General features: G+C 40.2%; 1 protein-coding gene and 1 pseudogene across 3 annotated transcripts in view; one reads left to right on the forward strand and one right to left on the reverse strand.

Moving 5' to 3' along the window:
- Window positions 1–14,056, reverse strand: part of NSUN3 (NOP2/Sun RNA methyltransferase 3) — a 64,902-nt gene that overhangs the window by 44,999 nt on the left and 5,847 nt on the right. For 2 of the 3 annotated variants that reach the window (XM_030801624.1, XM_030801625.1), the window contains one exon: window positions 10,901–11,160. The exons of the other annotated variant lie outside the window; for it this stretch is intronic. In XM_030801624.1, coding sequence (XP_030657484.1) covers window positions 10,901–11,124 — 224 coding nt within the window. In that variant the 5' untranslated portion in view covers window positions 11,125–11,160. The remainder of the gene's footprint in view (window positions 1–10,900; window positions 11,161–14,056) is intronic. 3 annotated transcript variants of the gene reach the window in all.
- On the forward strand, window positions 4,897–6,927 carry LOC105738552 (annotated as a pseudogene).

Consider the following 14,056-nt stretch of genomic DNA (forward strand, 5'->3'; position numbering starts at 1 on the left):
ACAGACGGCAGGGACCTAGCCAGAGTTTCTGATTCAGTAGGTCTGAAAGAGAGCCTGAAATTCGTAGCTCTAGCAAGTTTTCAGGTGAGGCTGATGCTGCTGATCCCCAGGACCACACTTTGGGGGAGATTGCTTTAAAACTGACCCCAAAGGGAAATCTGCAAATGTCACTATTATAAGTCTTATGGCAGTTCATCCTAACCTTACCTTCCAAACAGGCTGAAAAATCTATCCAGTGTTGAGTCATGTGTAACAAAAAAATGATCAGAAACACAGTTATACAGAAGGAGTGGCTTGGCTTGCATCATGTACCTACCCATTAGCTAAAAAGGAGTAGAACACTTTCAATTAGTTAACATCAGACAGGATAAATCTCTATTTGTTCTTGTTTTTTTCTTCAGAATTTTCAAAGCTATCTTGAATGTTTATTCTTTCAGATGAACTTTGGAATAAAAGTTCAGTTAAACATAATTTATACAATATTTGTGTATGTAGACAGGTAGAGATACAGTAACCTTGCCTAGGATTATATTAAATGCTTTAAACTTGGAGAGATTTCACACCTTTATTGCAGTCAATTTTGCCAATCCTGATGACAATATGTTTCTCCATTTATTCACATTTTCTTTCCTATCTCTTAGAAAGGTTATTAATCCTGCATGTTTCCTTTTAAGCTTATTGTTTAAGAGGATTATTAATTCAGGAACAACATTAGCTTTTGTATATTATCTAATATGTTAAATCTTGAAGGATGAGAAGAAATTATCTGTAGGAAGAAATGAGAAAGCAAGTTTCAGGACAAAGCCAATACCACATGTACAAGCACACAGGAATGAGAAATAACAGTGCATTTTAAAAATTAGTAGTCTCGTGTGGATCATGGCAGAAGATTACCAAGTATAATATGATAAGGTTTTTGAGTTTGATCTTCTAAGTGATGAGAAGCCATTACAAAACTTTAGGGGGAGAGAGCCCCAATCAGATTTAAAGACATGTACTGAGGATTGCTGGCAAGATGGCCCAATAGGAACGGCTGCGGTCTGCAGCTCCCAGCAAGATCAACGCAGAAGGTGGATGATTTCTGCATTTCCAACTGAGGGACCCGGTTCATCTCACTGGGACTGGTTGGACAGTGGGTGCAGCCCACAGAAGGCGAGCTGAAGCAGGGTGGGGCATTGCCTCATCAGGGAAGCACAAGGGGTCAGGGAATTTTCTCCCCTACCCAAGGGAAGCCGTGAAGGACTGAGCCTGAGGAACCATGTACTCCAGCCCAGATACCACTCTTTTCCCATGGTCTATGCAACCTGCAGGCCAGGAGATTCCCTTTGGTGCCTACCCCACCAGGGCCCTTGGTTTCAAGCACAAAATTGGGTGGCTGTTTGGGCAGACACTGAACTAGCTGCAGTTTTCTTTTCCATACCCGAGTGGCGCCTGGAGCACCAGCGAGACAGAACCATTCACTCCCCTGGAAAGGGGTGCTGAAGCCAGGAAGGCAAGTGGTCTTGCTCAACAGGTCCCACCCCCCATGGAGCCCAGCAAACTAAGATCCACTGGCTTGAAATTCTCACTGCCAGCACAGCAGCAGTCTGAGATCAACCTGGGATGCTGGAGCTTGGTGGAGAGAGGAGTGTCCGCCATTACTGAGGCTTGAGTAGGCGGTTTTACCCTCACAGTGTAAACAAAGCCACCAGTAAGTTTGAACTGGGCAGAGCCCACTGCAGCTCACCAAGGCTGCTGTGGCCAGACTGCCAGATTTTTCCTCGCTGGGCAGGGCATCTCTGAAAAAAAGGCAGCAGCCTCAGTAAGGGACTTATAGATAAAACCCCCTCTCCCTGGGACAGAGCACCTGGGGAAAGGGGCAGCTGTGGGCACAGCTTCAGCTGACTTAAACATCCCTGCCTGATGGCTTTGAAGAGAGCAGCGGACCTCCCAGCACAGTGTCCGAGCTCTGCTAAGGGTCAGAGTGCCTCCTCAAGTGGGTCTCTGACCCCTGTGTATCCTAACTGGGAGACACCTCCCAGTAGGGGCTGACAGACACCTCATACAGGAGAGCTCTGGCTGACATCTGGCAAGTGCCCCTCTGGGACAAAACTTCCAGAGGACAGAACAGGCAACAATCTTTGCTGTTCTGCAGCCTCCGCTGGTGATATCCAGGCAAACAGGATCTAGAGTGGACCTCCAGCAAAATCCAACAGACCTGCAGCAGAGGGCCCAACTGGAGCATATTCTAACCCAATGCAAGGAAGCTAAGAACCTTGAAAAAAGTTTAGACAAACTGCTAACTAGAATAACCAGTTTAGAGAAGAACATAAATGACCTGATGGAGCTGAAAAACACAGCACGAGAACTTTGTGAAGCACACACAAGTATCAATAGCTGAATCGATCAAGCAGAAGAAAAGATATGAGAGACTGAAGATCAATTTAATGAAATAAAGTGAGAAGACAAGTTTAGAGAAAAGAGTAAAAAGGAATGAACAAAGCCTCCAAGAAATATGGGACTATGTGAAAAGACCAAATCTACATTTGATTGGTGTACCTGAAAGTGACAGGGAGGATGAAACAAGTTGGAAAACAGTCTTCAGGATATCATCCAGGAGAACTTCCCCAATCTAGTAAGGCAGGCCAAAATTCAAATTGAGGAAATACAGAGGACACCACAAAGATACTCCTCGAGAAGAGCAAACCCAAGGCACATAATTGTCAGATTCACCAAGGTTGAAATGAAGGAAAAAATGTTAAGGGCAGCCAGAGAGGAAGGTCAGGTCACCCACAAAGGGAAGTGCTTCAGATAACAGCGGATCTGTCAGCAGAAACTCTACAAGCCAGAAGAGAGTGGGGGCCAATATTCAACATTATTAAAGAAAAGAATTTTCAACCCAGAGTTTCATATCCAGCCAAACTAAGCTTCATAAGCGAAGGAGAAATAAAATCCTTTACAGGCAAGGAAATGCTGAGAGATTTTGTCACCACCAGGCCTGCCTTACAAGATCTCCTGAAGGAAGCACTAAACATGGAGAGGAACAACCAGTACCAGCCACTGCAAAAACATACCAAATTGTAAAGACCATTGACACTATGAAGAAACTGCATCAACTAACAGACAAAATAAACAGCTAGCATCATAGTGACAGGATCAAATTCACACATAACAATATTAACTTTAAACAGGCCAAATGCACCAATTAAAAGACACAGACTGGCAAATTGGATAAAGAGTCAAGACCCATCAGCATGCTGTATTCAGGAGACCCATCTCACGTGCAGAGAAACACATAGGTTCAAAATAAAGGGATGGAGGAATATTTACCAAGCAAATGGAAAGCAAAAATAAGCAGGCGTTCCAATCCTAATCTCTGATAAAACAGACTTTAAAGCAACAAAGATCAAAATAGACAAGGGCATTATGTAATGGTAAAGGGATCAATGCAACAAGAAGAGCTAACTATCCTAAATATAAATATTCTCCCAACACAGGAGAATCCAGATTCATAAAGCAAGTTCTTAGAGACCTACAAAGAGACTTAGACTCCCACACAATAATAGTGGGAGACTTTAACACCCCATTGTCAATATTAGACAGATCAACAAGACAGAAAATTAACAAGGATGTTCAGGACTTGAACTCAGCTCTGGACCAAGCAGACCTAATAGACATCTACAGAACTCTCCACCCCAAATCAACAGAATATATATTATTCTCAGCACCTCATCACACTTATTCTAAAACTGACCACATAATTGGAAGTAAACTCTTCAGCAAATGTAAAAGAATGGAAATTATAACAAACAGTCTCTCAGAACACAGTGAAATCAAATTAGAACTCAGGATTAAGAAACTCACTCAAAACCGCACAACTACATGGAAACTGAACAACCTGCTCCTGAATGACTACCGAGTAAATAATGAAATGAAGGCAGAAATAAAGATGTTATTTGAAACCAATGAAAACAAAGATACAACATACCAGAATCTCTGGGACCCATTTAAAGCAGTGTGTAAAGGGAGATTTACAGCACTAAATGCTCACAGAGAAAGCAGGAAAGATCTAAAATTGACAACCTAACATCAAAATTAAAAGAACTAGAGAAGCAACAGCAAACAAATTCAAAAGCTAGCAGAAGACAAGAAATAACTAAGATCAGAGCAGAACTGAAGGCGATAGACACATGAAAATCCCTTCAAAAAAAATCAATGAATCCAGGAGCTGGTTTTTTGAAAAGATCAACAAAATAGATAGACTGCTAGCTGGACTAATAAAGATGAAAAGACAGAAGAATCAAATAGATGCAATAAAAAATGATATGGGGATATCACCACTGATCCCACAGAAATACAAACTACCATCAGAGAATACTATAAACACTCTACGCAAATAAAATAGAAAATCTAGAAGAAATGAATAAATTCCTGGACACATACACCCTCCCAAGTCTAAACCAGGAAGAAGTCGAATCCCTGAATAGACCAATAACAAGTTCTGAAATTGAGGCAGTAATTAATAGCCTACCAACCAAAAAAAGTCCAGGACTAGATGAATTCACACCCGAATTCTACCAAACGTACAAGGAGGAGCTAGTACCATTCCTTCTGAAACTGTTCCAAACAATAAAAAAAGAGGGAATCCTCCCTAACTCATTTTATGAGGCCAGCATAATATTGACACCAAAACCTGGCAAAGAAACAACAAAAAAATAAAATTTCAGGCCAATATCCCTGATGAACATCAATGCAAAAATACTCAATAAAATACTGGCAAACCAAATCCAGTAGCAAATCAATAAGCTTATCCACCACGAAGTCAGCTTCATACCTGGGATGCAAGACTGGTTCAACATATGCAAATCAATCCGGCCTGCAGCCTCCCTGCCCCTCCTGCAACGCTCGACTCCTGGCTCGCCTGGCCTCCATGGCTGACAAGGAAGCAGCCTTTGACGACGCAGTGGAAGAATGAGTGATCCATAAGGAGTACAAAATATGGAAAAAGACGCCCCTTTTCTTTATGATTTGGTGATGATGCAGGCTCTAGAGTGGCCCAGCCTAACTGACCAGTGGCTTCCAGGTGTAACCAGACCAGAAGGGAAAGATTTCAGCACTCATCAACTTGTCCTGGGTACACACACATTGGATGAACAAAAACATCTTGTTATAGCCAGTGTGCAACTCCCTAATGATGATGCTCAGTTTGATGCATCACACTACGACAGTGAGAAAGGAGAATTTGGAAGTTTTGGTTCAGTTAGTGGAAAAATTGAAATAGAAATCAAGATCAACCATGAAGGAGAAGTAAACAGGGCCCGTTATATGCCCCAGAATCCTTGTATTATCACAACAAAGACTGCTTCCAGTGATGTTCTTGTCTTGGACTATACAAAACATCCTAAACTAGATCTTTCTGGAGACTGCAACCCAGATTTGCATCTCCATGGACATCAGAAAAAAGGCTATGGGCTTTCTTGGAACCCAAATCTCAGTGGGCACTTACTTAGTGCTTCAGATGACCACACCATCTACCCGTGGGACATCAGCGCTGTTCCAAAGGAGCGAAAAGTGGTGGATGCGAAGACCATCTTTACAGGGCATACAGTAGTAGTAGAAGATGTTTCCTGGCATCTGCTCCATGAGTCTCTGGTTGGGTCAGCTGCTGATCATCAGAAACTTATGATTGGGGATACTCATTCAAACAATACTTCCAAACCAAGCCACTCAGTTGATGCTCACGCTGCTGAAGTGAACTGCCTCTCTTTCAATCCTTACAGTGAGTTCATTCTTGCCACAGGATCAGCTGACAAGACTGTTGCCTTGTGGGATCTGAGAAATCTGAAACTTATGTTGCATTCCTTTGAGTCACATGGATGAAATATTCCAGGTTCAGTAGTCACCTCACAATGAGACTATTTCGGCTTCCAGTGGTACTGATCGCAGACTGAATGTCTGGGATTTAAGTAAAATCAGAGAGGAACAATCCCCAGAAGATGCAGAAGACAGGTCACCAGAGTTGTTGTTTATTCATGGTGGTCACACTGCCAAGATATCTGATTTCTCCTGGAATCCCAATGAACCTTGGCTGATTTGTTCTGTATCAGAAGACAATATCATACAAGTGTGGCAAATGGCAGAGAACATTTATAATGATGAAAACCCTGAAGGAAGTGTGGATCCAGAAGGACAAGCGTCCTAGATATGTCTTTACTTCTTGTGATTTGAGACTCCCCTTTTTTTCTTCTCAACCCCAAGAGTGATTTAACACTGGTTTTGAGACAGACTTTGTTCAGGTATCCCTCTATATAATAGGTACCACCAATAATGCTATTAGCCCAAACAGTGGGTGTTTTCTAAATATTATTGGCGGTGGCGGGGCGGGGGGGGTGGGCTTGATTCAGCAAAGCCACAGATTTACGTTGAAATTTTCTTCAGGAATTTTCTAGTAACACGCCCCAGTCTAAAGTAGCTACAGAAATGAAAATATTATGTGTGATTATTTTTCTTCTTATGCTGTATCGCCAAGTTTTTCAGACTCATTTAAGTAAAGGCTAGAGTGAGTAAGGAATAGAGCCAAATGAGGTAGGTGTCTGAGCCATGAAGGATAAATACAGAAAGATGCCACTTTTATTCAGGAAATAGGGAAGATTCAAGTCATTTAGATTCCTACCCGAAAATCTTGACACCTGACTTTCCAGGATGCACATTTACATACGTAGACCAGTTTCTTCTTGGTTTGTTCAGTTAAGTCAAAACTACACTCTCCTCTTTCCCCATATATTTTTGCTCATTAGTGTATTTCTTGAGCTGTTTTCATGTTGTTTCTTTCCTGTCTGTGAAATGGTGTGGTTTTTTGTTTGTTTTTAACTTGAGACCACAAAGTTGTAAAGATGTATGTTTTTAACCTGACAATTATACCACAGGTAGATTGTCAAGTTGAGAAGACTGAATCAATAACTTGTATTTGTTTTAAAAATTAAATTAATCCTTGAAAAAAAAAACGTAATCCATCACATAAACAGACCCAATGACAAAAACCACGATTATCTCAATAAATGCAGAAAAGACCTTTGACAAAGTTCAACACCCCTTCATGCTAAAAACTCTCAATAAACTAGGTATCAATGGAACATATCTCAAAATAATAAGAGCTATTTATCACAAACCCACAGCCAATATCATACTGAATGGGCAAAAACTGGAAGCATTCCCTCTGAAAACCAGCACAAGACAAGAATGCCCTCTCTCACCACTCCTATTCAACGTAGTATTGGAATTTCTAGCCAGGGCAATCAGACAAGCGAAAGAAATAAAGCGTATTCAAATAGGAAGAGAGCAAGTCAAATTGTCTCTGTTTGCAGATGACATGATTGTATATTTAGAAAACCCCATCATCTCAGCCCAAAATCTCCTTAAGCTAATAAGCAACTTCAGCAAAGTCTCAGGACACAAAATCAATGTGCAAAAATCAAAAGCATTCCTATATACCAATAACAGACAAACAGCCAAATCATGAGTGAACTCCCATCCACAATTGCTACTAAGAGAATAAAATACCTGGGAATAAAACTTACAAGAGATGTGAAGGACCTCTTCAAGGAGAACTACAAACCACTGCTTGAGGAAATAAGAGAGGACACAAACAAATGGAAAATACTTCCATGCTCATGAATAAGAAGAATCAATATAGTGAAAATGACCATACTGCCCAAAGTAACTTATAGGTTCAATGCTATCCCCATCAAGCTACCATTGACTTTCTTCACAGAATTGGAAAAACAAAATACTTTAAACTTCATATGGAATCAAAAAAGAACCCACATAGCCAAGAAAATCCTAACGAAAAAGAACAAAGCTGGAGGCATCATGCTACCTGACTTCAAACTATACTACAAGGCTACAGTAACCAAAACAGCATGGTACTGGTACCAAAACAGATATATACACCAATGGAACAGAAAAGAGGCCTTAGAAAGAACACCACACATCCACAATCCTCTAATCTTTGACAAACCTGACACAAACAAGCAATGGGGAAAAGATTCCTTGTTTAATAAATGGTGCTGGGAAAACTGGCTAGCCATATGCAGAAAACTGAAACTGGACCCCTTCCTTACACCTTATACAAAAATCAACTCAAGATGGATTAAAGACTTAAACATAACACCCAAAACCATAAAAATCCTAGAAGAAAACCTAGGCAATACCATTCAGGATATAGGCATGGGCAAAGACTTCATGTCTAAAACACCAAAAGCAATGGCAACAAAAGCCAAAATTGACAAATGGGATCTAATTAAACTAAAGAGCTTCTGCACAGCAAAAGAAATTATCATCAGAGTGAACAGGCAACCTACAAAACAGGAGAAAGTTTCTGCAATCTATCCAACTGACAAAGGGATAATATCCAGAATCTACAAAGAACTCAAACAAATTTACAAGAAAAAAACAAACAACCCCATCAAAAAGTTGGCAAAGGACATGAACAAACACTTCTCAAAAGAAGACATTTATGCAGCCAAAAAACACATGAAAAAATGCTCATCATCACTGGCCATCAGAGAAATGCAAATCAAAACCACAGTGAGATACCATCTCACACCAGTTAGAATGGCCATCATTAAAAAATCAGGAAACAACAGGTGCTGGAGAGGATGTGGAGAAATAGGAACACTTTTACACTGTTGGTGGGACTGTAAACTAGTTCAACCATTGTGGAAGTCAGTGTGGCGATTCGTCAGGGATCTAGAACTAGAAATACCATTTGACCCAGCCATCCCATTACTGGGTATATACCCAAAGGACTATAAATCATGCTGCTATAAAGACACATGCACACGTATGTTTATTGCGGCACTATTCACAATAGCAAAGAGTTGGAACCAACCCACATGTCCAACAACGATAGACTGGATTAAGAAAATGTGGCACATATACACCATGGAATACTATGCAGCCATAAAAAATGATGAGTTCATGTCCTTTGTAGGGACATGGATGAAACTGGAAAACATCATTCTCAGTAAACTATCGCAAGGACAAAAAACCAAACACCGCATGTTCTCACTCACAGGTGGGAATTGAACAATGAGAACTCATGGACACAGGAAGGGGAACATCACACTCCGGGGACTGTTGTGGGGTGGGGGGACCGGGGAGGGACAGCATTAGGTGATATACCTAATGCTAAATGATGAGTTAATGGGTGCAGGAAATCAACATGGCACATGGATACATATGTAACAAACCTGTACATTGTGCACATGTACCCTAAAACCTGTAGTATGATAAAAAAAAAAAAAAAAAGAATCGTGATCATTAAAAAGTCAGGAAACAACAGATGCTGGAGAGGATGTGGAGAAATAGGAACACTTTTACACTGTTGGTGGGACTGTAAACTAGTTCAACCATTGTGGAAGACAGTGTGGCGATTCCTCAAGGATCTAGAACTAGAAATACCATTTGACCCAGCAATCCCATTACTGGGTATATACCCAAAGGATTATAAATCCTTCTACTATAAGGACACATGCACATGTATGTTTATTGCAGCACTATTCACAATAGCAAAGACTTGTTACCAACCCAAATGTCCATCAATGATAGACTAGATAAAGAAAATGTGTCACATATACTCCATGAAATACTATGCAGCCACATAAAAGGATGAGTTCATGTCCTTTGCAGGGACATGGATGAAGCTGGAAACCATCATTCTCAGCAAACTATCACAGGAACAGAAAACCAAACACTGCATGTTCTCACTCATCAGTGAGAGTTGAACAATGAGAACACATGGACACAGGGAGGGGAACATCACACACTGGGGCCTGTCGGGGGGTGAGGGGCTGGGGGACGGATAGCATTTGGAGAAATACCTAATGTAGGTGATGGGTTGATGGGTGCAGCAAACCACCATGGCATGGGTATACCTATGTAACAAAACTGCACATTCTGCACATGTACCGCAGAACTTAGAGTATAATAATAATAATAATAAAAGACAAGAACTTATTGCAGACTGAGGCAGAACTCTTCAGAAATTATTCTATCTCGTTCTTTAGTGACTAGATGAAATAAGGCCTAAATAGAACAAACGAAATTTTTTATCTTTCATGATCTACACCCAACCCTACTGAACTATATAGATTTCCTGTAACAAGTTTCTTTAAAATTTACTGATCTCCACATGCCCCGCCCCCCAACCTCCCTGAATAACCTTTCCCCTCTCACCTACCTGTTCTCACCTTAGGGAGTTTTATCTCTCCAATGAAGCCTTTCCACTTACCACCCGGTTCACATCCTCCACCCTACTCTGATATCATTATTAATAAATGTTACTGATTGGATGTGTACAATGTTCATTTTGCATGTTTATATCACAGAACCATCACAAAACCTTGAGAGAGGCAGCTCTTACTCCTATTTTAGAGGTTAACTGAGGCTTTTAGAGATTTTGGCAACTTACCTGAGGTCACATTGCTAGTAGGCAGAAGTATCTGATTCAAAATCAGACTGACTTTAAAGTCTAACAGAAGTGATTCCCAAAGTGTGAGACCCTGGTACTACAGCACAGAGCTACAAAATGGGGCAGGAAAGAATTTTACCCCAACCCTCACTTAGGGCAAGTGGCCCTGACCTCCCTGAAACCCTCTTGTGTCTAACAATGAAATCAGCTTGCCACATCCTGCCTACAGAAGCAGCTGCAACAGACCAACTCTTGAAGGGACTGCTAAGGCTGCTCAGGCTGGTGCTTCCTAGCCCTGAGAAAGCAAAGCTGTGTATTAATATGATTCTTACAGCTCCCCTTGCACACACCTGCCACTGACCTCCATTCTCCTCTCCACAACACACACACACACACACACACACACACACACACAACCCCTCCTGTGCCTACACTGGGTGGGTTGCTAACCTGGGGCTGGAAGGAAAGTGGCTTCCGAATCCAAAGCTTTGATGGATGGGCAAGTAGTTTAGCAGGCAGTAGAGGGAATGTATGGTAGATGACTCTAGAAAACAGCGGCCAGGCGCCACACTCCAGGCCTTCTCCCAAGATTCAGTTAGTCTGAAGCGGCTCCATTTACTGGTCTTCCAGGTGAGAAGTGCAAGTACCTCAGTAGCCAGCAGAACTGGAGACATACAAGGTAAGTGACCTGCAAATTTGCTAGTGCATCACTGATATCATTTTGAAAAAAAACCACATTTTAAGTTGACATTAAAATCTCACCATATGTTTAAAGGATGCAATTTCCAGCATACTATAAAAATTGACATTTTAAAATACAAATTACACTGCCTTTAATATGTGCCCAGTGGAACCTAAATATCAGAATGATTTTGATACCCATCATCCATTTAAAAATTCATAGACTGACTCATCTTTAACAGGTGGAAATTTTATGCTGCTCGTTTTCCTCTTTTATTTACATTCTACTTCATATAACTTGATCTTAATATATTTTCATGCTTGAAATCTTTTTATCACCCTATCATACTTCTCTGGCCCCCACATATACACATGTGTATGTACTAAATTTGTTTTTCCTGTGGTCTTAAATCTCTAAGTGTTAAAATGGTAACTTCTGGATTCAGGGATCAATAATATTATTAGTACAAAACTGATCAAAACAACTTATAAAAGTAAAAATTGGTAAGAAATGGATACTTAATGAAATGAGCTTTTGTTTCCATATATCCATAAATGAATATTACTTCTCACTATAATAAAATCAGTCAGGATTCAACATCATTTTTATGCCTATTTTGTGTTTTTATAAAAGCTGAGAAAAACCTTCAGTTAAATAAGTGGATGAGAATTAAATATATTTTGTTATAGCAACGTTTCTTACTTTGAATTCTTTTGGAGTTATATCCCCAAATCACTTAGCAACCTATCATCAAAAATGTCTTAAATGAATTGATAGCTGACATCTCAATCAAGGCTCCTTTACTTTTGTTGAAAGCAAAACTTGGAAACCACCTGACTTGTCAGAGAATCTGTTAGTCATTTGCTTTCTCACACTGACACTCCAATAGTTTCTGGCACATGGAGGTTTTGAATACCTGGAGGGATATAGCATAGAAGCCAGAATGGTGCAAGCGTGCCTTTTTTTTGTGAAAAGGGTGAAGGGAAATTGGAGAAAGGCAGGTTGAGAAAGGAGAATATGTACCCCCTTATGTACAGAGGGGCAGAGTAATTTTCTGAAAGAGAATACATGGAAGTTGAGGATCTGAAAACTGACTGCGGTCACTTGCCTGAGCCTACATGCCCCCTTGAAAAGTCTTTCTATTTCTCACTCGTTGTTGCTCCTCCCTCCAACATGCTACATCTGTTTTGTCTTCTTTTTTTTAGAGACAAGGTCTCACTCTGTCACCCAGGCTGGAGTACAGCTGTGCGATCATGGCTCACTGAAGCCTCGACCTCCTGGAATCAAGCGATCCTCCTACCTCAGTCTCCCAAACATTTGGGCCTACAGGCATGCACCACCACATCCAGCTAATTGCTTATTTTTTCTAGAGATGAGGTCTTGCTATATTGCCCATGCTGGTCTTGAACTCCTGTCCTCAGGCAATCCTCCCGCCCTCAAGCAATTCTCCTGCCTTGGCCTCCCAAAGTGCTGGAATTACAGATGTGAGCCATCGTGTATTATCTTCTTGTCAACATTCATTCATTCTCTAAAAATACACCGTCTGTCAACTGTAGGCTAGGCACATCTATTTACTGATAATGATATAAAATAAGCTTAAATTCCTAAGAAACAAAAGAAAAATAAATTCCTAAGAAACAAAAGAAAAATTCCTACGAAACAAAAGAAAAATATTAAAACTGACCAAAAAATAAATATTAAGTAAAACTAGACAGATGGTACACAAGAATAACTGAATTTTGAGAAACAGTTAATGAAGCTAAACTAATATATCACACTGTGTGTCACCCTGCCTGCTTACCCATTTCCCTAACTCGTTTATATGGGAGGCTTGACTTATTTTTCTCCTTGGCTAAGTGCCTGGGGCCTAAATCCCGGAGTAAATTAATAAAATTAGAGTTCTGATTCAAGGCTCTCTGAACTACTTACTATTTTAACAAAGTTAAAGCATTAAAAAAAAGCTAGTTGTTAAAATTTTGCAAAACTGTCTAATGTATCATTTGGATAATGTTTATTATTTGATAGTATAATTTTCATTCAACTTTTCTGTGACTTTATTCCTTTTTCCTACTATTCTACTCTTCACCCTACCTTCCTTCCTAGTGACGAAGATGAAAAATATCATTTAATCTAGAAATTGTTAAACACAATTAATATAACCCTGTAGATTACAGAACCTATTTAAATTTCCATAGCTAAAAAAGAGAAATTCCTCGATTTAGTGCTATTATTATCCACTAGAGGGTGCTCATTCAACTATTTTAAAAGTTGGAAATGAAAAATAAATCAATTTATGGAAATGCACCAAAGTATGTTTTTGAGTCATTTTATTTTTACTCTTCAGAGATGCTAATGAAGAGCTGATGGCTTCCTATTCTATTTTGGCAATGGCTCTTCCTTGTATTTCACAGAAGGGCAATTTATGTCCAGATTTGTTATTCACTGTACCTCAGACAGGAAATCCTTTGCGTTTCTGGTGGAACATCAAAAGGCTAAATATCCTGAACATAACAGTCCTTCATACTACGGGATCTGAGCATACATTTGGAAGGATGCAACTCCGGACCCTTCACAGCAGCACAGATGGTACAGGAAAAGGCGTGGACTTTTAAGTCACAGGACTGAATTTGCCACAACTACAAGATACCTATCAATTGTTCTAACCTCTGACTTTAAAGCGTCTACAAGTTACTTCTTCACAGAGATTTGCACAGATTAAGGCTGAAAATGTGTGTAAAGCCAACATATAGGACAATATAGAAATCTAGATACTGGTTCATTTCTCTCTTTCTTAACCACCTCGGTCTACATCCTTCACAGATTATGGTAATATTATCCGGTTGTGTGTGTGTGTGTGTGTGTGTGTGTGTATTTTTTTCCCCTCTGTATGTGAACTCTGGGTCAGTGAGGAGAGTGTCCAAAAA

The sequence above is a fragment of the Nomascus leucogenys genome, chromosome 21 (genome assembly GCF_006542625.1).
Source record: "Nomascus leucogenys isolate Asia chromosome 21, Asia_NLE_v1, whole genome shotgun sequence".
Taxonomy (NCBI): Eukaryota; Metazoa; Chordata; class Mammalia; order Primates; family Hylobatidae; genus Nomascus; species Nomascus leucogenys.